Here is a 20781-nt window from a genome sequence, read left to right on the forward strand (position 1 = left end):
GCTGTTTTTGTGGCTTGGACGACATTCATGTTTTTGTCTGTATTCAAACACAATTATGAAATGGTCTTGTTTTTGTCTTGCTCCATCATAATCACACAGTGGCTTTGTCTGAAGTTGATGTTCTGTGAAATTGTTTAGGATCAACAGAACACCAGGGCTTAGCTGTGAATGCGCAGCCAGCTCCTGGATATCAGGGCTGCTAATCTCTTTCTCAGCCCTCTGACCCGTTGTTACTAACTCATTTCTCTGTGTGCCTACCACCATGCTCATTTGGGGAGCCTTCTCTACCATCTTGGTGATATGCTCTATCTCCCTTCTGCGATTCCTTATTCCACAGGTCTATTTCTTTTTTACTACCTTTTTTTGGGAGGATACATGCTCCCAGTAGCTTACTGAGAAAATGAGACTGGAAGGAGTTTTTAAAGACTTTTCATGTCAGAAAATGCATGATATAAAATATTTTTCTTTCACACTAGCTGTACATATAATTAATAGTTTAACTGGATATGGAATTTTAGGTTGGAAATAATTTTCCATCAGCACAAAGGCATTGATCAATTATAGCTTCTGAAGTCACAGTTAAGAAAACCTGTATCATTCTGATTCTGGATCTTTATGAAGACTTTATTCCATGCTGGAAGCCTGTGGGATCTTAACTTGCCACCAGAATTTTTAAATCTCATAGGGCTATTCCCACATATGGGCTTTTTTTTTGGGAGGGGGTTGCTGGAAATTGAACCCCAGTGCCCTCGACCACTGAGCCACATCCCCAGCCCTATTATTTAGAGACAGTGTCTCACTTGGTTGCTTAGTGCCTGGCTTTTGCTGAGGCTGGCTTCGAACTTGTAATCTCCTGCCTCAGCCTCCTGAGATACCAGGATTATAGGCATGTGTCCCAGTGCCTGGCGGCTTCCATTTTTATTTATTTCTCTGGGCACTTGGTTGGTTTTTGTGTGTGGAAACATGTCATTCAGTTCTGAGACTTAGAACTATTTCTTTACTTTTGCCCCCTCCATTTTGTCTTTTTGATCTGTTATGAGGGGGCTTTCTTCAATGTTTTCTTCTAACCATTTACTTTTTCATCTGGCTCTTATATTTTGTATTTCCATAAGCTCTTTTATTTTTCTCTGAATGTTTCTTTTTTTATAGTATTTTTTATTCGTATTTAATATCTTCTCTTATCTCACTGAACATACTAGTCATGATTTCTACTTCTTCCTACAGGAACTTTATTTTCTTTAAATTACTTTTTCCTGGATTTTGTTGTTTTGGTTTGATTATTTTGATCTCTTTCTTATTAAGAACTTTCCTCCAGTGTGTGGTGATCCTTGGCTACCTAGTCATATTTAAGCATGGGACACTATAAATCTAACTAGGCTCTGATTCCAATGGTAAGACTTATAGATTGATCTAGCTAGACACAGAGTACACAGGAATGGTCCCTGACTAAAGAGTAGTTTGCAGTGGAATGCTCACATTCTCCAAATATTAACAAATAAAAACTATTTATACTATGACTACCAGCCACCAAGTTCATAAAATAGCACCCATGAACATAAAACTAAAAGAAATTAAATATATTAAGATACTCTCCTTCACTGATTTCAAGAAAAAGCTCAGTTATTGTCCTAGAACAGTTTCAGTAAGATACTTCCTCTTTGACATATGACTTTTAATTAGCTTGGCTACTACCCACAGCTGGCAGTACTTGAAAATGGGAGTCAGGCCAGTCACTCCCTGAAAACTTCATACTTGCATGCAATCCAAGAAGGGAAAAGATTAAAAAGTGAGTGTGCAGATGGTTCTGGCTAGTCTTCAGAATTTATTTTCCCCAGAGACAGTTTGATTCTCCTATGGTTTTTGACTCTTTAGAGATTTTTCCAGAAACTCAAGACACAAACCTCATGGATATTTGGAATGTTTTTGAAAAATATCAAAGCATTACCCTTAACACTGAGGTTTCCTGATATCAAATAATCAGGATGTTTATAGCAACAGAATAATGTCTAATTTCTTTTATGAAGTTATGGATGGAAAATCTGTTGGGAACCTTTGGTTGACATAGTAGCTGGTGGGTATGCTCTCATATTTTTTTGTCACAAAAAAGAATTTCCTGGTCCCAGATAGTATTTATGTGCCGATTTGCTTACCCCTGGGAACAGAGCATGGGAAGCAGCCCACTCCTAGTCCACTGGTAGCAGGGAATGAGTTGGAACCCAAGATGCTTCCTGGACTTCCTCTGCCCAGAAAGGCTTAGCTCCAGTTTCCAGTGCGGAAAATCAAGCTCCTTCTCACTGACTTCTTCCCTGTTCCGTCAAGTCTCTCCTATAGACTTGATCTCTCCCTTTGCTGATCTCCTATAGCAATTATCTGTTCATTGAGACCACAAGATTCTGTATATTGTTACATGGATCTCATAAGACCCTGATTCATTTCCCTAAGACAAGTATGTGTTCTTTGACAACTAGCTTTCCATGTAGGCATGGGAAGCAGGACATCACTGAGCACACAAAGCTAAAAAGGTGTTCCTGCAGATACACAGAAACCTGTCCAAAGACACTTCAGCTACTTTTTTTTTTTTCTGGTACAGGGGATTGAACCCAGAGGTGCTTAACCACTAAGCCACATTCCCACCCCTTTTTATTTTTTTTTATTTTGAGATAGGGTCTCTCTAAGTTGCTTAGAACTTTGTTAAGTTGCTGAGGCTGGCTTTCAACTCATGATCCTCCTGCCTCAGCCTCCTGAGCTCCTGGGATTACAGACATGCACCATCATGCCCAGTGACACTTCAGTTACTCTAAAACAGTAGCTTGACTCTCAGAAAGATCTTGTTAGGTGACTTTTAAATCAATAAATAGTATGATATTCCCCTCTTGGAACAAGTTTTAGCCACTATTCAACCTTGGTGCCTGGAAGTATATGCTGTCACAGGAAGAATGAGCCACATCAGATTAGTCTCATATGCTTCTGTTATAATGGTCCAAAATCAAGTAGGCCATACACACCCCAAGGTGTCCCTTCCTGTGGTCTCAGATGGCACCCCTTCCCTTATCAGTTGCCATGTGTCCTTCTCCTCATAAAGAATCTGTCAAGATCATTTCAAATGGGGCAACAAAAATTCATAGACTGAGCTTTTGCTCTCTTCCCAAAGAACTTAAACATGGGGGGAAATACAAACAAAATTTAGGTATCAACAAAAAAAGAGGCTTTTCTTTCGTGTAAGAACTTTGTCTGCTCATCAAACTATTGAAAAAATTTTCCACTTCTGTTGGTGGATGGGTCTGTGTATCCTGCAGGCCTCTGCAGCCAAGAAAGCCTGTTTTAGCGTTAGCAGCTAATCACAGCAGAGGATATCTATAGACATTAGCTCCACGGTCGCAGCCAGCAAAGCCTGATTCTTCACTACTATGGAATGACGTGTTGCAACTCTGAGTGGCAGGCTGTGTCCTCCAGTGTTGCAACAGACCCCAGCAGCTCACTGCCAACTTCTTTTCAGGTTCTTGTATTCCAAATCCAAAGAATAAAGTTCACGGTACAACAGAAGGCAAAAGTGAAAGGAATAGGATTTATTCAAGTGTGAAACTCTCACAGGGGCAAGAGGGGACCTGATAGCAGGTTGCCACTTGGGTATGCTAAAGTCTAGGAGTTTCTATAGCACTTGAATCAACACTATTGATCCAAATTTATGCCAATCAGGGTTTGGAAAACTACCAATGCTATTGGTTAGTCCTGCGGTCCCTTTCAGGTCTGCCTCACTTCCCTTTTCCCATGGCTTGTTGGGAAGCAGGAGGTTGAGGTTGTCAGATGGTGGATGGTCAGGGTTCTGGGCTGTGGTGCTGTGTGGAGTGGGCATCTGCACCAGGCCAGGTTGGGCTACCTCGGGGCTCTTTGTGCCTCACGCCCGTGCCAGCATGATGGGATCTGCGAGACTGATGTCTGTGCTCATTACCTGTACATAAGCTCACCCAGTCTATAGCTCTGCTGCCCTAGGACAAAGGCTTGCCTTCACTCCTATCTGAAAGTATCAAACTATTCCCACTATTAGTAATAAATAGTTTACATTTTTCTTTAACCTATAAAATTACATAAATGAACTCACATTTTATAATATCACTTTTGAATAGTCATAGTATATGCATGTTTTCAAAGTGCTGAAGCATGAGTTAGAGAGGTAATATGATGTTGTATTAAGGTCACAGCAGAAGATTCACTGCCTGAGTTTGCACCTGTACCATTAAGGCAAATGACCTAAATGTGTTTGTGCCTCATTTTCCTCATCTGTTCAATTGGAGATAATAGTATTATCTACCTCATAAGGTTATTGTAAGGATTAAATAAGAACATACATATAAGCCCTTAGAGTTTTCCAAGCACCTAGTCAATGCTCAATAAAAATAATAATAGATATTAGTAAGATTTATTTGTAAATGAATAAATAAAATACTTGCAGCTGGTGAATAATGAGTGCTTGACATTTCTTTGGGGTTATAGTTTGCTATGACTTTATAGAGTGTTCAGCATAATAAGCAGTTCCTATAAGAGGAGAATATGTTTTGCCTGCCTTTTTCAGAAAGTATGTAATGGGTTTGATTACATGACATCGAAGATTGCTTTTTTCTATAAGTACCTATTTTAAATTTTGATTTCCAGATTGAAGCAATCCCTAAAGATGATTCTGTATTATCTGAGAGAAGGAAAGAACTCCACAGGGAAGTTGAAATAGCTAAGAGGAATTTGGTCCAACAGGTTAATATTCTCATTTAAGTTTCTATTTCAGAATGGTAATATGGTTGTCATGATGATTCTCTTTTTTATTTTTTAAGATTTATATATAATAGTGGAATGCATTACAACTCTTATTACATATATAGAGCTCAATTTTTCATATCTCTGGTTGTATACATAGTATACTCACAACAATTTGTGTCCTCATATGTGTACATTGGATAATAATGATCATCAGGGCTGGGGATATAGCTCAGTTGGTAGAGTGCCTACCTAGCATTCACAAGGCCCTTGGTTCAGTCCCTAGCACCACCAAAAACTTAATGATAATAATGATCATCACATTCAACCATCATTAATTACCCCATGCCCCCTCTCTTCCCCTCCCACCCCTCTGCCCTATCTAGAGTTCATCGATTCCTCCCATGCTCCCCCTCCCTATCCCACTATGAATCAGCTTCCTTATATCAAAAACAAAAATTCAGCATTTGATTTTTGGGGATTGGCTAACTTCACTTAGTATTATCTTCTCTAACTCCATCCATTTACCTACAAATGCCATGATTTTATTCTCTCTTATTGCTGAGTAATATTCCATTGTGTATATATGCCACATTTTTTTATCCATTTATCTATTGAAGGGCATCTAGGTTGGTTCCACGGTTTAGCTATTGTGAATTGTGCTGCTATAAACATTGGTGTGGCTGTGTCCCTGTAGTATGCTATTTTTAAGTCCTTTGGGTATAGACCGAAGTGCTGAAGCATGAAGGTGTATTTCCCTTCTCTATAAAGTTTTTCTCAGTGCTGGAGATTATACCCAGAGCCTCACACACGTTAGACAAGTGCTTGACTACTAAGCCTACACCTCAGCTACATCTCAAAGTTCACTCCAACCCCACACTAAGTTTGGGGTGGGGGGGGGAGGATGTGTTTGATCTGGTAAAATGTATACAAATCAATGAGACTTCAAAAATAAAAGGACTATTGACTACTTTAAAAATAAACAGTAACATGTGCAATGGCACACATGTATTCTGGGCCAGCCTGGGCAAATTTATGAGACTGTTTCAAGATAAAATAAAGGACTGGGTATATGGCTCAGTGGTAGAGCTCTTACTTAACATACATGAGGCCCTGAGTAGAATCCCCAGCACCAAAACCACAACATAACAAAATTTAAAAGGCTGGAGATATAACTTGGTGGTAGAGTACTTGCCTAGCACATGCAAAGCACTAGGTTCAATCCCTAGTACTGGGGGGCGGGGGAGTAAATTTTTTTAAAATTCAATTTTTGTTTATTTAAGCTACTTTTGACAAATTTGAAAACTTTTTGTCTCATAGTCATTTGACAACAGGCTAAGAAAATTTCATTGTGTTAACTCACTAGTTTGCACATTCTTTTATTGAAAAAACAGGGAAATATGGTGGAGTTGCTTTGTTTTGTATTTTAATAAATCTACACAGGATTACAAAGGTAGTCCAAGATACTATCTTCATTATATTCCTTCAAACAAATTATAACTATGTTGTGGTTTTCAAAAGAAAGTTCTATCAGAAGCTGAGTTAAAGTTGGTAGAAAAGCAAGTTATAGAAGAAAACAAACTTTTAAAGGAGCAAGAACACTTCCGAGAACTGTTGTTCCACCTTGTCCGTATGACACAAATCAAAATTGATGAAAAGGACCAAAAGTCCAAGGATTTCCTGAAAGCTCAGGTAACTGCACTTATTACTACAAAAAATTCTGAGGGGGCTCATTTTGGTGCAGTGTTTATTAGAAATCTATTGCTGGAAATATCCTCCATATCCCAGTAACTATAAATTTTTCATGAATGAGACTCAGTCATGCACTGAAAAATAGTTCTAGAATTCAATTAGCAATAGTCAGCAATCTACAGAAAAGAAAAAAGAATCACAGTAAGCAGAGGATTTGAACAGTTGGTGATTTATTTCAGTACAATAACTGGGTGGGTTTGGGGGGTCCCTCCAGTGGACAGGGCAGGCAAGTGCATGGGCCACAGATAAAACCTGGGATCCACTACCATCTCCGATCCCACTGTGATTTGCCTAGAAACAACTTGAGCAGTAGCATTTGACAATTCCCCCAACCCCCAGGTTTATCCAGCAAGCATCATTCAAACCAGTACCAGGATACCCTTGCTTATTGCTTCTCACTCCATGATTTCTCAGACTCCTGCAGAGTACCAGAGAGGGCCTGGTGCAATATCCCAAAATAAAACCTTCCTGTCATGCTAGCTAAAATTCTAACATTAGAATCATTTGTTCCATGTAAGGATTATATCCAGATTATACCCAGAAATTCCTTAAGGGATATGATATGACATATTACTAAGAGTATTTGAATTTATCATATGAGCCATATATTGGCCGTTTCCAAGTGAAACCTTTGTTCTCATTTTGGATAAGTATTTACATAGGACAACACTTCTTCTCATTTTCCAGAAAAAAAAAAACTCACACCAGAGCATTTGTAGCAATGGGATTAGATTTTGCAGAGAGAAAGATCTAATCATAGCAAACTCTTCACATCCTCCATTCACTATTTTTCCATCTTAACATTTGAGAAACTGAAAGAAGTTCATCATAGTTTACATAGGGGAAGATGGGAGAAGGGATGTCAAATGGCAAAACCAGAGAGCAGGAGAGGTGAGATAGGGAAGGTTACTCAATCCACATTTTGATTTTGATTCCATCATGAAGACTGCAATAATCCCGTAGAGTCCCTGGGACAGGTGGATTCCAACAGAGTAAAGAAGGGGAAAATGGTTGCAGGAATGGGAAGGAAAGGCAACCAGACAGGAGAGAGGGTGTGAGGGGAGGAGCAGAGTAGCAAAATCAAAATGAGCTCATTCACATTGAAACATAAGATATTTCTTCCTTTTGAGATCTGGAAGCTGATAAAGGGAAAATATTTATTCCTTGAGTGTTCTTAGCAGTGGGAATTGCTCCATTAAAGCTATAGTTTGCTGTCAATTTCTATAAGAAGGCATTAGAGCTTATCATTTTCCTTTCATACAACGTCTACATTCCTTTTTTAAAAAATGATAAAAGGTATAGAGGAAATATAGTGTCATCTATCACCCCCCCCCAAAAAAAACAGTAGATGGAACTATATTTTTATACCTATTTAATTATTCACACAGTTACCTAAATATTAGTTTCTTCTTTTCCATTCTAAGAGTTATGGAAAAGCACTTTAAACATTGCTTCAGCCTCTCATGAAATATTGGAGGGTTTCATGCATAAAAATTTTCGCAGCTTCCTATAAATCATCTTTGCATGTCTATCTTCCAGAAACTTTACACTCACCCTGTCCAGTGATGCAGTCCACAATTACTCTTCTCTCAATAGTTCCTCAAACCTCAAACCAACATAATATTCCTTATGTTACCCTTTGGCCTCGCCCATTTGAACCAGTTCAGCTAGCAATTTTCAGATGTGCCCCAAGTCCCTCCACCTGATCTACACAACCCAGCATGCCAAGAGAAATAGTTCCTTCACTGATGGGAATGAAGTGGGGTTCAGCTGGGGGTATTCATATTATTTCATATATAAGTTTTATATTTCAGCAAAAATATAACAACATTGTTAAAGAAATCAAAGCAAAGGATCTTGAAATCAGAATATACAGGAAGAAAAAACGTGAAATTTATCGAAGGTAAGGAAAAAAATCACATGATTATCTATTTGGTGGGGCAAAGTTGATTTTTTTATTTTACACAGTTCAAAAAACTTTGTATTTTCATAGGCTCAGAGAGTTTGCAAAGTTGTATGACACAATTCGAAATGAAAGAAACAAGTTTGTTAACCTACTTCACAAAGCTCACCAGAAAGTAAATGAAATAAAAGAAAGGCATAAAATGTCATTAAATGAACTGGAAATTTTAAGAAATAGTGCCATTACTCAGGACAGGTAAGAGTTACAATAACTAAAATCCTTTGAAAGTCATACTGGGGAATCTTAAGATCCAAAATAATAGTTTAGAGAGCTGGGAAAGCCCTGTTTAAACACTGTTTCCTAGATAATAATCTAAGCTTCGGAACACAATTGCTTATGCTTGTTTGGGAGACACACTTTTTTCTTTTTCTGTATTTTTTATGGATGCATCATAGTTGTGCATACGGGTGGATTTGTTGTTACACGTTAATACGTGCACACAATATGACAATATAACTGGACCGTTATCCTTCCCCAGTATTTCCCTTCCACTATACTGCTCTCCTTTCAATTTTCATGAAATTTTCCCAACTACCTTACTTTCCTTTTTTCCTCTCTAGCTTCCACATGAGATAAAACATACAACCATTGACTTTATTTCCCTTAACATAATATTCTCAAGTTCCATTAATTTTCCTGAAAATGACAATTTCATTCTTCATTAAGGCTAAATAAAACTCTATTATGTATGTATATCACATTTTCTTTATCCATTGCTGGACAGATATAATGTATAAGTATTTAATATGATTTTATGATTGTCATTTGCCCAATTAGAAAAATCCAACTCTGGTAATCTGCACTTGTTAGAAAACAACCAAATTGTCTATTAGTCTGCATCCTCTGGTTGTAGATTTAAAGCACCTAATGAACCTACAGGAGGCAATACCGGAGAGCAATTAAGAGAGGGGACTTCCTAGATGCAGATCCCAGCTCTGCCACATACTAGCTGACTGACCTTGAACAAGCTCTTTTATCTCTAGACTCACTTTCCTTTTCCATTAGAAGAGTCTTTATTGCATAGGACTTTTTATTATTATGTGAGCTAATTGGTGTAATAGCACATAGAAGGGTGTCTGGCAAATGGTAGTTTTATTGATTTATTATTTGCCATATGCTACATTGGACTCTTTTACCCATGTTAGATCCTGATCTCCTGAGTCTACACAATGTGAACTTTTTCCATTGGCTTTTTATTGTCCAGTTTCCTTTAATAAACACATTACAAAATGGCTTCATTTGGAGAGTGGTAGGTATAGAAAGAAAAAATATAATTTCCCAATCAGGTTCTCACCCAACAGGAAAGTTAAATATCATTTACAGAGGCTGTGATCTCATTCAGCACCAATTACGGCCCACACTAAAGTGCAGGCACCAACTCAGGTCCAATAGATGCCTTCAGATAGGACCACCTTGTCCTCAGGAGAGCAGCCTCTGGAGGACAGCAGAGCAAGAATGACTGACTATAGTTTCTTGCTTTGACAAAGGTGGGGGGGAGGAGTGGCAAAATCCTGGGCACCAAGGAAAGGTGTCCTATTCTGGATGGAGGGAAGAGTCTGAGACCCGGGACGATTACAAAAACTCCTGAATGGTATCCGGAGTATCACTACTATTACTACTGTCATTTCAAGAGCCATGCGAAAGCAAGAGCTACTTTGAAATGCTTATGTCTCAGAAGTCCTCATTAGACTCATAATCTTAGCCACTGTCCCGTTATTTTAAAAGAAAGCTACAAAATTCTGTGTTGAAACATGCCAACAACGTTACTATCAGAGAGAGCATGCAAAACGATGTGTGCAAAATCTTATCAAAACTTCAAGAAATGAAAGAGAAGAAGGAAACCCAGCTAACCAGCATGGACAGACTTGCCAATACGATCACAACGATAGAAGAGGAGATGGTGCGACTCCGCAAAAAGTATGAGAAGGCTGTACAGAGGCGAAATGAAAGGTAAGGGCCAGGAACCTAGTGTGAGAACAGGGTACGAAAGTATGTGACTTAGATATGTCACCCTTACTCCTCCTAGATTTGACAGGAGTGAGGGACATGTGACATTCAGATTTCATTAGCCTTTGGATGAGGTCTTGCCTAAAAATAAGAACTGCTATCCTTGTAAAAGAAACGGGCAAAGAGGAGGTGATGGGAGGTTATTCACTTTTAAGATCAACGTCTTTTCTCAGGCTACCATTCAGGATATCTCTGATAATATCAAATTCTTTTCACATAATTGACATAAATAAACTGGTATTCATTTTGGTGACAAGTTTGACCTTATTACATTTATCAAAGCCATTCTCTTAGCACATTTTCTCAACAATAAGACCCTTAAATGGTCTTATTTCTTCCAGGCTGCAATTGTGCCATTAATAAATTTATAGTCTAGCAGTTTCCCCCAAGTTGCTTGTGCCCTGAGAAACTGGAATGTGTGGTTATAGAGCCCTGTAGTAATGATGCCTGGTATCTGATTTTTGTCCTGTGTGAAGCATTGGAGTGCTTGACCATCAGACTACAAAAAGATGGTAAAACATTGCCCCTCACTTCTGCTGAGACTATTGATCATGAGAAACTTTGACAGAGAAATGAGACAAAATATACAGTCAAGATGAGCCAAGTATAACTGCATGAATGCATGTTTATAGGGGGGAGACAGAAAATAGTTAAAGGTGGAATTCTGGGTAATGCATACACAACGGGTAGAGAAAGACCTTTAGGGTCCTTGAGTAGCACTTTTTCTAAGGGTGGATGAGTGTGTTCTCTGAGCGGGGGTAATATATCTTATTTGGTTCCTAAAACAGACCAAAGCATTTAAGTTAATGCTTTGCTCCCAGGCCCCGGCCAGACCAGAGCTACAGGAGTTAGTTAAAAATTCCTTGTTTCTTTCCCATAGTCTCCTCTCAAGGAGGGGGTCTTGGGGGTCACCCCCACTCATCAGCATGATTACAAAGGGCAGATTTTTGCCTGTTTATGGGGAAATTAGCATCAAAAAATATTCAACTTTAAAAGAACCTAGTGGGCCTGGCAACTTGATATAGAGCAGAATCACGCCCAAAACACATTCTCTGGCCCCCTGCCTGTGCACTTCTGGTCAGGATTCTGTTGGCAAATCTGGCCCAGGAACAGGGTCTGCAGAAAATCAGACTACGGGATTACTTTGTTCACACATGGGGAATGACATTCTTTCCTGCCCCCCAGAAAACCTTTGAAACCCACAGAGACACTGCAGCCAACCAATCACATGGTTGGCCTAAGTGTCAAGCTGCTAAACACACCTCCAGGAAAATCCAGTGTGCAGTTTAACTAGAAAAACATCAGTAAGTATCTCCCACTCTCTGGAATTTTCCTGTGTTGTGTATTTTGTACCCAAAGCTAGAGGGAACTACAGTTAACTAGTGAAACAGTAGCTTTAGCATTCACTTAGCCTCTTCCTTTGAATTTGACCACAGTGGTGTTCAGCTGATTGAGCGAGAAGAAGAAGTGTGCATTTTTTATGAAAAAATAAATATCCAAGAGAAGTTGAAACTAAATGGGGAAATTGAAATACATGTCCTGGAAGAAAAAATCCGATTCCTAAAACTGAAGATAGCCGAGAAGCAAAGACAGATTAGCGTGACAAAGAAGTTACTGCCAGTCAAGAGTGCCTTGGATGCCGATCTTGCGGTGCTCCAGATTCAGGTGAGAGAGCTGTCCTGGGACACTTCCTCACATCATTTGCATTTGTCTCTTACCTTAATTAGTTTGTAGATCACTTGAGTTCTTGCATGTAAACCAATCCATGCTACCCCTGGTGCCTATAGAAACCTATGAATGATGTCTTGTTTGAAAATACCTTTAAACACTACTCCGGGATGGAATCTGAGAAGGCTTCATAGCTATAGATTTTTCTCTCATGAAGCATCTCCTGCTTTCCCCCTTTTTCTAGCTCAGCTTCCTCATATCTTAAAACTTAGCAATCTAGGCTGTCAATAGCCACAGCATAATTATGCTGCTGATGCTTGCTGGGAACAGCTTGGGCACCATGTGTGGTCCCCTTGTCCTCTGGAGCAAGTGATTACCTGAAGCTCGCTGCTTATTAATGTTCAGTCACATAGAATGAGATTTAATCTCTAATTCCCCTATAATTTAATAATGAACAAGAGGTTCATGTGGGGACTTACCTCATCAGACCAAACACTCAGTGCCTATTCCACTTCTGTGCCACATCAGTGCAGCCTCTGGACTGGTCCCTTCCTTGGTCTACACCTACTCAAGATCAAGGCCTTTGAACAGATTTTAGTGAAGACCTGAGGCAACTCTGTATGGGGTTATGTTACAGAAAGGCAAGGAACTTCAAATTAGATCTAAGAAATCCATGCCTTTCAAAGTCCTTTGGGGCCACTCTGTCTCAGGGATGCCCCTCACCCCCAGGTGCTTTGCCCCATGCAGCACCCCCACCTGGCTCAATTTCACTGACTGGTCTTTCATCTCCCATTTCCCTCCACAGCTTCATTGTCCCACACTGTCCTCCAGTCACTGAATTTTTTATAGTAATTCAGCTCTCTCCCAAAATGTAGCTTCAGGTCTGTCTTTGCCCATTCATTCTCAACTATCAGGATGTCCAAAAAAGACTTTAAATTCAGTAAGACCAAAAATAGAACAATGTCTTCTCTGTGAGCATATTCTTTGTGTGGATCACAAATCAATAATTCCATCCACTGAAAATTGTTTTCAGAAAAAAAAATACTTGGCATTTCATTAAATAAAATCATCCACTGTGAAATGTGAATGCAGTTTTACCCAAAAGGAAAATATTTAATACTACTTGCTGTGCATGATGGTGGTGAGCCATTATCATTTTGATTGCATATTAATCGAAATGTGTGCTACATATTATCAGTTACCTATTTTAGCAGGGTGAACTCTATGCTTAGGAACAGTTGGATAGAAAGTTTCCATTCATCTTCAAACTGCATTTAAATGTTTGTCTACTCAGCACTAATCACACATGCTCTGGAAGGATGTGATGCAAAATTTCTAGCTTCAAGTACACCATGTTTGCACTCTGTCCTCCAGGGCCGGATCCTCATCATATCCTGTTATTGGTTTCAGACGCAGTGTTTCGGCTTTTTTTTTTAAGTCATCTTTGTTGTATTATTTCAGAGCTCTATTAAGCTTCCCCCACCACCACCACCACGTTATTTGAAACAGTTTTTAATTGTCCAACAGACTAATGCAGAACTATCATGAGTCATGATCTCCTGGATCCTGTAATAACAACTCCATTTTAGGGATCTTAGAAATCTCTTGAACTATTTTAGGATACCAAGACACTTTTATAGAGAGAAAGTAAACAGTTTTTCCTCAGATGCCAATGGGGGAATAAAATGAAGGCACTTTGATAAACACTGCATTTTTGTTTCTCAGTTTTCTAGTTAAGGGAACACTGTGTTAGCAAGAACTTAAAATCTTTATAGAATTGAAGTATATATGGGATTAAGTGCTATTAAGGAATGTAGAGAGGAAGGAAAAAAAATATTACCATTAAAAAAATTTTATGAGGAGGAGCAGCACTGATTGGAATTTTTAAAATCCTATCTGTGCCACTCTTGGGCATGTTGTAATATACTTCAAATCTGTTATCTCATTTGATGGATCAACTCTATCAATTGAGCCTTATCTTCCCATGTGACCATCAAGGAAACTAAGGTTCAGAGAAATTATTTGCCTGATCACATAAGCCTTCAGTAGAAAGTTGAAATAATGCCTCTTGATTGTCACCATGGTCCACACCTCTCATTATAAAGAAAAAAACTAAGTGTGCCTATCATTTCTGTTTGAGTGTAGTCCTGTTTCTTCATCTATCTCCAAGTTTCAATGATTCAACAAATATATACACAAATTGATATATAAAGCATTATATTAGAGATTTAACAAAAATATTACACATGACTGATGCTAAGAGTGTTCACTGTGTGACCCCATAATTAACAACTTTCTTCTTTTGGAGGATGCCATTAAGCCTATTGCCAGCAAATGGTTTTAAAGTGGAGTCAGCATATTATATGCTAGCTACCCTGGGCTCTGTAACAACCTGCAACACAAAAGGATAGGCTGTATACTTTTGAGTCCTGCAACCACGCAGTATCCCACACAAAATGGGGAGCAATCGAAGGGCTCTTTGTGAACTCGGCTTTTTCTCTGACTCAGAAGCCAGACTTGTCTTGCATAGTCAACCCAAGGCATCATCCTCATGGTCCCATGAGTGAACAGAAACACTGTTAACCACAAGTCCCAACTTATGGGTGTTAAGAAAACAGTTCTCCTCTACCCTTGCCTGGGTTGGGCCTACTAAAGGGCTCTAGAGACCCTGGCCACACAAGCCTAAGATTTACTGAGCTGGAGAGTTAGTTTTAAAACTAATGTTTGTTTGTTATTTAACAGTTTGCACAGTGTACAGACAGAATAAGAGACCTGGAGAAACAGTTTATAAATCCTGGGGATAAAAACAGAATACGTCTCCTTCGAGGGAAGGACCTGACCGAAGCAGAAATGATCAAAAAATTAGATGAGGTAAACAGCCTTGCTTAAAACTGCATCTACTTGCCTCTTGTGTACAGTTTCAGAGATACCTGTGGTCCTGTTTCCTGTTATGCTGAGAGACCTATCCATTATTCCAGCCACTCAGAGTCCTTTTACTGTAACCTAGTAAAAATTTCTAGGATTTAGACACTTACCAAAAGTAAAAGTCCAGTGCCTTCAAGATTCCTAAGACACCATTCCCTCAGAGCTAAAAGCAACCATTTTGACTTCTTGAATGAATAGATCAATTTGTCTTACTGATCAAAAGAATGAAAATTTTGTATACTGGGCAGAGCTGAGAGGTCCAAAGTCGACCATGGAGGTAAGAATTTCCAGTGCTATCTGGAGCTATTGAAAGAAGCACTGGAGAGATTAGGCTTTACATCTAGAGAAACAAACTATAAAAGACTGAGAGAATTGTCCAAAACAAGTTTTCCTTGTTCTCAGAATGAATTCATTTTACAATGAGAAAACCTAAGCTTTTCAAAACATTGGAGCTTCATTTGGCAAGCAACTACTCAACTATTACAACTGTGGACGCCTGATGGAACTGGACCCTAGTCCACCAGGAGGGAAGAACTCCCAGAGTTATCTGGAGGGGGTTGGGGCATGGGAAGTCTTGACTTGGCCCAATCTCCAAAAACTTGCAACAACTGAGAAAGCAACGTCTCTGCACTACTGGGGGGTGGGGTGGGGGTCAGGTAGTACTCCAATTAGGAAAGAAGATTGTGCCTTGCATGAGTGTTTTCTTTTTTCTTTCTATTGAAATTGTTTTCAACAGCTGGAACTACAGTTGGCCAAGAAGGAGGAGAAGTTACTAGAGAAGGATTTCATCTTCGAACAGGTCTCCCGACTTACAGACAGGCTCTGCAGCAAAACTGAGGCCTGCAAGCAGGACACGCTGCTCTTAGCCAAGAAGGTCTGCCTGAAACCCACCCTCTCTCTTCTGCCCCTACTCCTTTATTAGCTCTCATTTTCCAGGTTGCTTGGTTTATTGAGAGAAGCACTGGAGAGATTAGAGAAACAAAAAACTGTAAATGACTCCGAATTGTCCAAAACAAGTTTGTCTTGTTCCTTGAATGAATTAATTTTACAATGAGAAAAATCTAAGCTTTTCAATAATAGTAAATAAGTTATCAGGCAACCACTCAAGTATGAAAATTGTTTTCTTTGTATTTCATGCACAAAATTAAATCCTAATGTCTTTTGAACAGAAGGCCTCACTTATCCAGTGGTTTGTAGGAAAGGCTTCAATTCTGAACTCGGCTTTCTTGAAGAGCAGAACAGACACACTATACCCAGGCTGACTACACCATGAGGTACAGCCACTACCAACGAGGAAAGGCCAATAACATGGAGCTTCAAAATTACTGGGGGCGGAACTGCTAAAAGCTATGCTAAAAGTTGCAGTCACAGGAAGGGAGGTTGGGGATTCAGACATATCAGGACTAGACTCATCACCTTGAGCAATGAGAAGATCGGTCATTCACTGGCCCCTGTAATCCCTGGCAGCTTCTCGCCAACACAGGGATTTCAGTCACTCAGCCACTGTCACTGAACTCTTGCTTTGTGCTACTCTCATGCTAGGCTGTGAGGGCAAAAACAAAGAGGAAGGGACACCTTGTCCACCTTGTATGATGTTCAGCAGGGGAGACGGAAGATGACAGATAATGGTGGTGTCTATATCCCAGATTGTGGGCTCTAGAAGGCAGCAATAGTTTCTCATTCTTAAGTTTCCCCAGTGTCCCACAAGTACTAGACTCTAGAAAAACATTCATGAATAAGTAATCCTGTTCTAGAAAGCTTGGGCACACCAAATAGGAAAGATAGTAAATCTTAGGGTACTTTCATTTTTATTTGGTTTTTATATTTGTCCTCTGGCCACTTCTAATAGACTGATCTGTCCAGTGGCAGCTCTATAGTTCACAGCTTACCTCATAAAATAATCACTAATACTTACTTAAGCTCATGAATTTGCACACCTCGTGTTTCCTTCTGCAAAATAAATTTCCCTTCTTGAGGAAAAGTCATTTTTTTTAAATGAGGGCTTATTTGTCAAAGCTCAATGTCTCCCTGGAAGGTACCTGAGAAATGATAATAGTGACCACTTTGACATGGCCAGGAAAGCTCTAGCATAGCTGGGTAAGATACAAAATGTTAACTTCGGCCAGAACTGAAGCATTAAGACCATTCTCTCATCTCTCTTTCTCACCTCTTAAAAGCAGACATTAAACTTCCCCTCCATGCTGTTCACTGCAAAATCAAGTAACTGATAAACATTTTTTTCTTCATATACCAGGGTGTTGGGCTTAATCCCTGAAGTCTCTTTCATTTCTTATTTTCCATAAATTGTTAAACCTTCCTTCCTTCAGGTAAGAATGCTGCCCCCCTCACACACACACCATTACAGATAGCCAACAGACTGCCATTTTCCTCAAGTCTTCATGGAATATACCTATTGACTAAACCTTGGGCTCTTTGATTCTAGATGAATGGCTATCAGAAAAGGATCAAAGATGTTACTGAAAAAATGATGGCTCTTGTTGCTGAGCTGTCCATGAAACAAGCCCTGACCATTGAACTCCAGAAGGAAGTCAAAGAGAAAGAAGAATTCATCTTTTATTGCAATTCCAGGTTAGAAAAAGGTTTGCCACTCAATAAAGACATTGAGAGAGAATGGATGAAGGTACTTCGAGATGAACAAATGTATGAAATGGCCCTCACTGAAAAGTTTCGGGTAAGCTTTGGCTCCCATATTGCATTTGTAAAGTGTGCCAAGAAAGGCCAGACACAGTCACTGTAATCCCAGCAATTGAAGAAGCTGAGGCAGGAGGATCCCAAGTTTGAGGCTAGCCTCAGCAACTTAGCCAGACCTTTTCTCAAAAATAGAAAGGACTGGAGATGTAGCTCAGTGGTAAAGCACCCCTGGATTAATAAAAAAAAAAAAAAAATTTAAGTGTGCCAGGAAGGGCTGTTTCTGGGAACCAGTCTTCCTATGTAGGTGGTCTATTCTTTATTCAAAATGCATGGGACCAAAAGTGTGTTGGATTTTTCTCAGATTTCAGAATATTTGCATATACATAATGAGCTATCTTGGGTATAGCACCTATTTATATTTAATATGTACATTGCACACACAGCCTGAGTTTTTACTATAACACCTGGTGATGTCAGCTGTGGAATTTTATACTTGTGACATCCTGTGTTCAAAAAGTTAGGACTTTGGAGTATTTTTGGATTTCAGGTTTTGGGGTTAGGGATGCTCAGCCCATTTATGAAAAATGTCTTCCTCTCCTACACACAGTCCCAAAATACATTAAAAAGAAACTTGTTATATTACATAGATAAGTCAAAGTATAGCAGTGCACTTGAAGAACACTCGATAAGCATCAAGTCCCCTCCCAGTTCTACTCCCAGGGCTCCCACCAGCATGGCACTGGCTTCGTCCAAAGGTCTCCAGTCTTTCTTCTCACACCCTTGCTCAGATACCTGCCTCTTCTGTGTTCACAGCACATTGTAAACTTCCACAATATCATGCATATCAAGGTGATTGCCACTGCCTTCTACAGACATCACACCTGGTATGCATCACAGGCCTCCAGGCCACTCCTTTCTTCTCCCACCTCTAGCCTAAGTCTCTTTCTACCATTGAATCCATATACAAGTTTGGTGCCCCGTTCTTCTGTCTACCCTCATAAGCTTTCAGTAGATTAAGATTAGAATCAAGCATCTCCTGCCAAGTAGATGGCATCCTGGGATACAAATCAGACTGTCAAGTGAATGTCCCTAAAAGGATCACTATTTATCACTAAGCCAAGTAAAATATACAGTCTGAATCCGTACTAGGACTACAGAGCACAGGGTCTGATTTGTAATTTCCATACCATCTGGGATGAGCCTTTCCAGGGCTATACTTTCCTGGGACTATACTCTTCATCATGTAGACTTTATATTAGTGCCCTAAGATTATTGTCCAGAGGCACAGGCAGAAATATTGAAGACCTTGAGGCTCAAACTGCTGACCATTTCTCTCTTGTGGTTCCATTTATTGTCTAGTCTGTTGTAAATTTGCTCATCAGTCACTTAGCAAAGAAAATATTACTGTTCTGCCTTTGTAAAAAGTGCAGAAATAATTAGCTCTTGATGAGAGACTGAGGTTGGAATGCAGTGCATCTAGAACCCAACAAGCAGTTTTTGATAAACCCTAAGCCTCAGCCTCATCATGATGCTTAACCAATACATCCCATAGCAGTGAGTTGCAATGTGGGGGGCAGATCATTGAGCACAGCATAAGGCTGCTCAGACTCAGTTGTGTCTTTGGGGATCTGAAGGTGGGGTAACTTTAGAGTTTTCAGAAAACTGAAAGAAAATGATTCTTTGCAGGAGTTGCGAGAAAGAGATAATCAACTGCTGCCCAATGGTGTTTACACATCAGCGGAGCAGCGCCCAAATGCCTACATTCCGGAAGCAGACGCCACTCTTCCCGTGCCAAAGCCATACGGTGCTCTGGCTCCTTTTAAGCCCAGTGAACCTGGATCCAATATGAGGCACATAAGGAAACCTGTTATAAAGCCAATTGAAATTTGAATGTGTAGACCAATCCAGGATTCCTCATTTCTACAGCCAGAGCACGTGAGCATCATCATTCTCACACTGCAGATCAATGAAGCGCAACCAGCAACAGTACAACTTGGTTCTTTTTACACTAACCAACTTCTGTGTTTCACATGATGTTGAGAAAGACACAGAATTGCCCCACACTTCAACGCAAATATTTTAATTACTCGTGTATTTTTCACTCTTCATAGTTTCGGAAATATGTAGTAGGCAAGTGCAGAATAAAATAACTTTTCATCAAAGTACAGAATTAAGTTCCATGTATGCAGTTGAAAAAGAATTTAAGATATCCCAAGGATCCAAAAGCATAACTCAAGTTTGTTGAGGTGGCACTTGAAGGTCATGTTAGTAAATCTAAATCAGGTAAGAAGCAGTAGCCAAGCTTGTCTTTTTTGATGTTATAGTGATTCTTTTTCACAAGAATCCTTTTGCCACACAAATATTTATGTCCTAATCTATCTTTCTTATGAATCCGGATTTTTCACATTATCTGTAAATCAAATGATTATTTTAAGCTCTAATAATAGATTTATCAAAATCTCAAATTAAATACTATATTTACGGTTTTGCATGTGCGAGAGAAGACCTGAAAATGAGGCCAATTCTACTTACTACTCTAATATTACTGTATTTCACCAAGTGTATTTTCCTAATTCTGATTTCTCATATACAAGAATATACAACTAGGTTGAAACATTATGTTTTTATAGTCACTGGTAGTAATTATAAATTTCATTTCACAACTCTTGGAATGAGAAATATATCCCTTTATTTGGATAAATATTCTGTTCTAAGCCCCTATCTTGTCAAATTGGAAAATTTAATTTCCTTCTCATTCTGAGTCCCAAATCTAACCTAATTGCTTTGCAGAGTTATTATAAAGTAATTATTTGGGAGTGCCTTTGATAAGTAACACTGTATCAACCATGCAGTTAATAAATGAATGCTATATACTTAAAGAGAGCTGTGTTGTAGAAACTAGTAATCTCTTTAAGGACTCAATATGCGCATAAGTTTAAACACCATAAGTGCATTCTACTGTCATGTATAACTAATTAGAACATTTTTTTTAAATGTTTGAAGTTCAAACACCAAAAAAAAAAAGGAAACACCTTTTAAAAAATCACAAGGGATGGATATTTAACCAT

General features: G+C 39.2%; 1 protein-coding gene across 1 annotated transcript in view; it reads left to right on the forward strand.

Annotated features, from left to right (window-relative positions):
• The window catches only part of Ccdc146 (coiled-coil domain containing 146), a 103935-nt gene extending 84319 nt beyond the window's left edge, over window positions 1-19616 (forward strand). Inside the window, exons 9-18 of the mRNA XM_077795972.1 lie at window positions 4651-4746; window positions 6268-6438; window positions 8313-8401; window positions 8492-8656; window positions 10187-10411; window positions 11905-12133; window positions 14879-15007; window positions 15798-15935; window positions 17505-17753; window positions 19400-19616. Of these exons, the coding sequence (XP_077652098.1) occupies window positions 4651-4746; window positions 6268-6438; window positions 8313-8401; window positions 8492-8656; window positions 10187-10411; window positions 11905-12133; window positions 14879-15007; window positions 15798-15935; window positions 17505-17753; window positions 19400-19603 (1695 nt within the window). The 3' untranslated portion in view covers window positions 19604-19616. The remainder of the gene's footprint in view (window positions 1-4650; window positions 4747-6267; window positions 6439-8312; window positions 8402-8491; window positions 8657-10186; window positions 10412-11904; window positions 12134-14878; window positions 15008-15797; window positions 15936-17504; window positions 17754-19399) is intronic.
• The last annotated feature ends 1165 nt before the right edge of the window (window positions 19617-20781 follow it).

This window comes from Urocitellus parryii, chromosome 3, assembly GCF_045843805.1.
Source record: "Urocitellus parryii isolate mUroPar1 chromosome 3, mUroPar1.hap1, whole genome shotgun sequence".
Classification (NCBI taxonomy): Eukaryota; Metazoa; Chordata; class Mammalia; order Rodentia; family Sciuridae; genus Urocitellus; species Urocitellus parryii.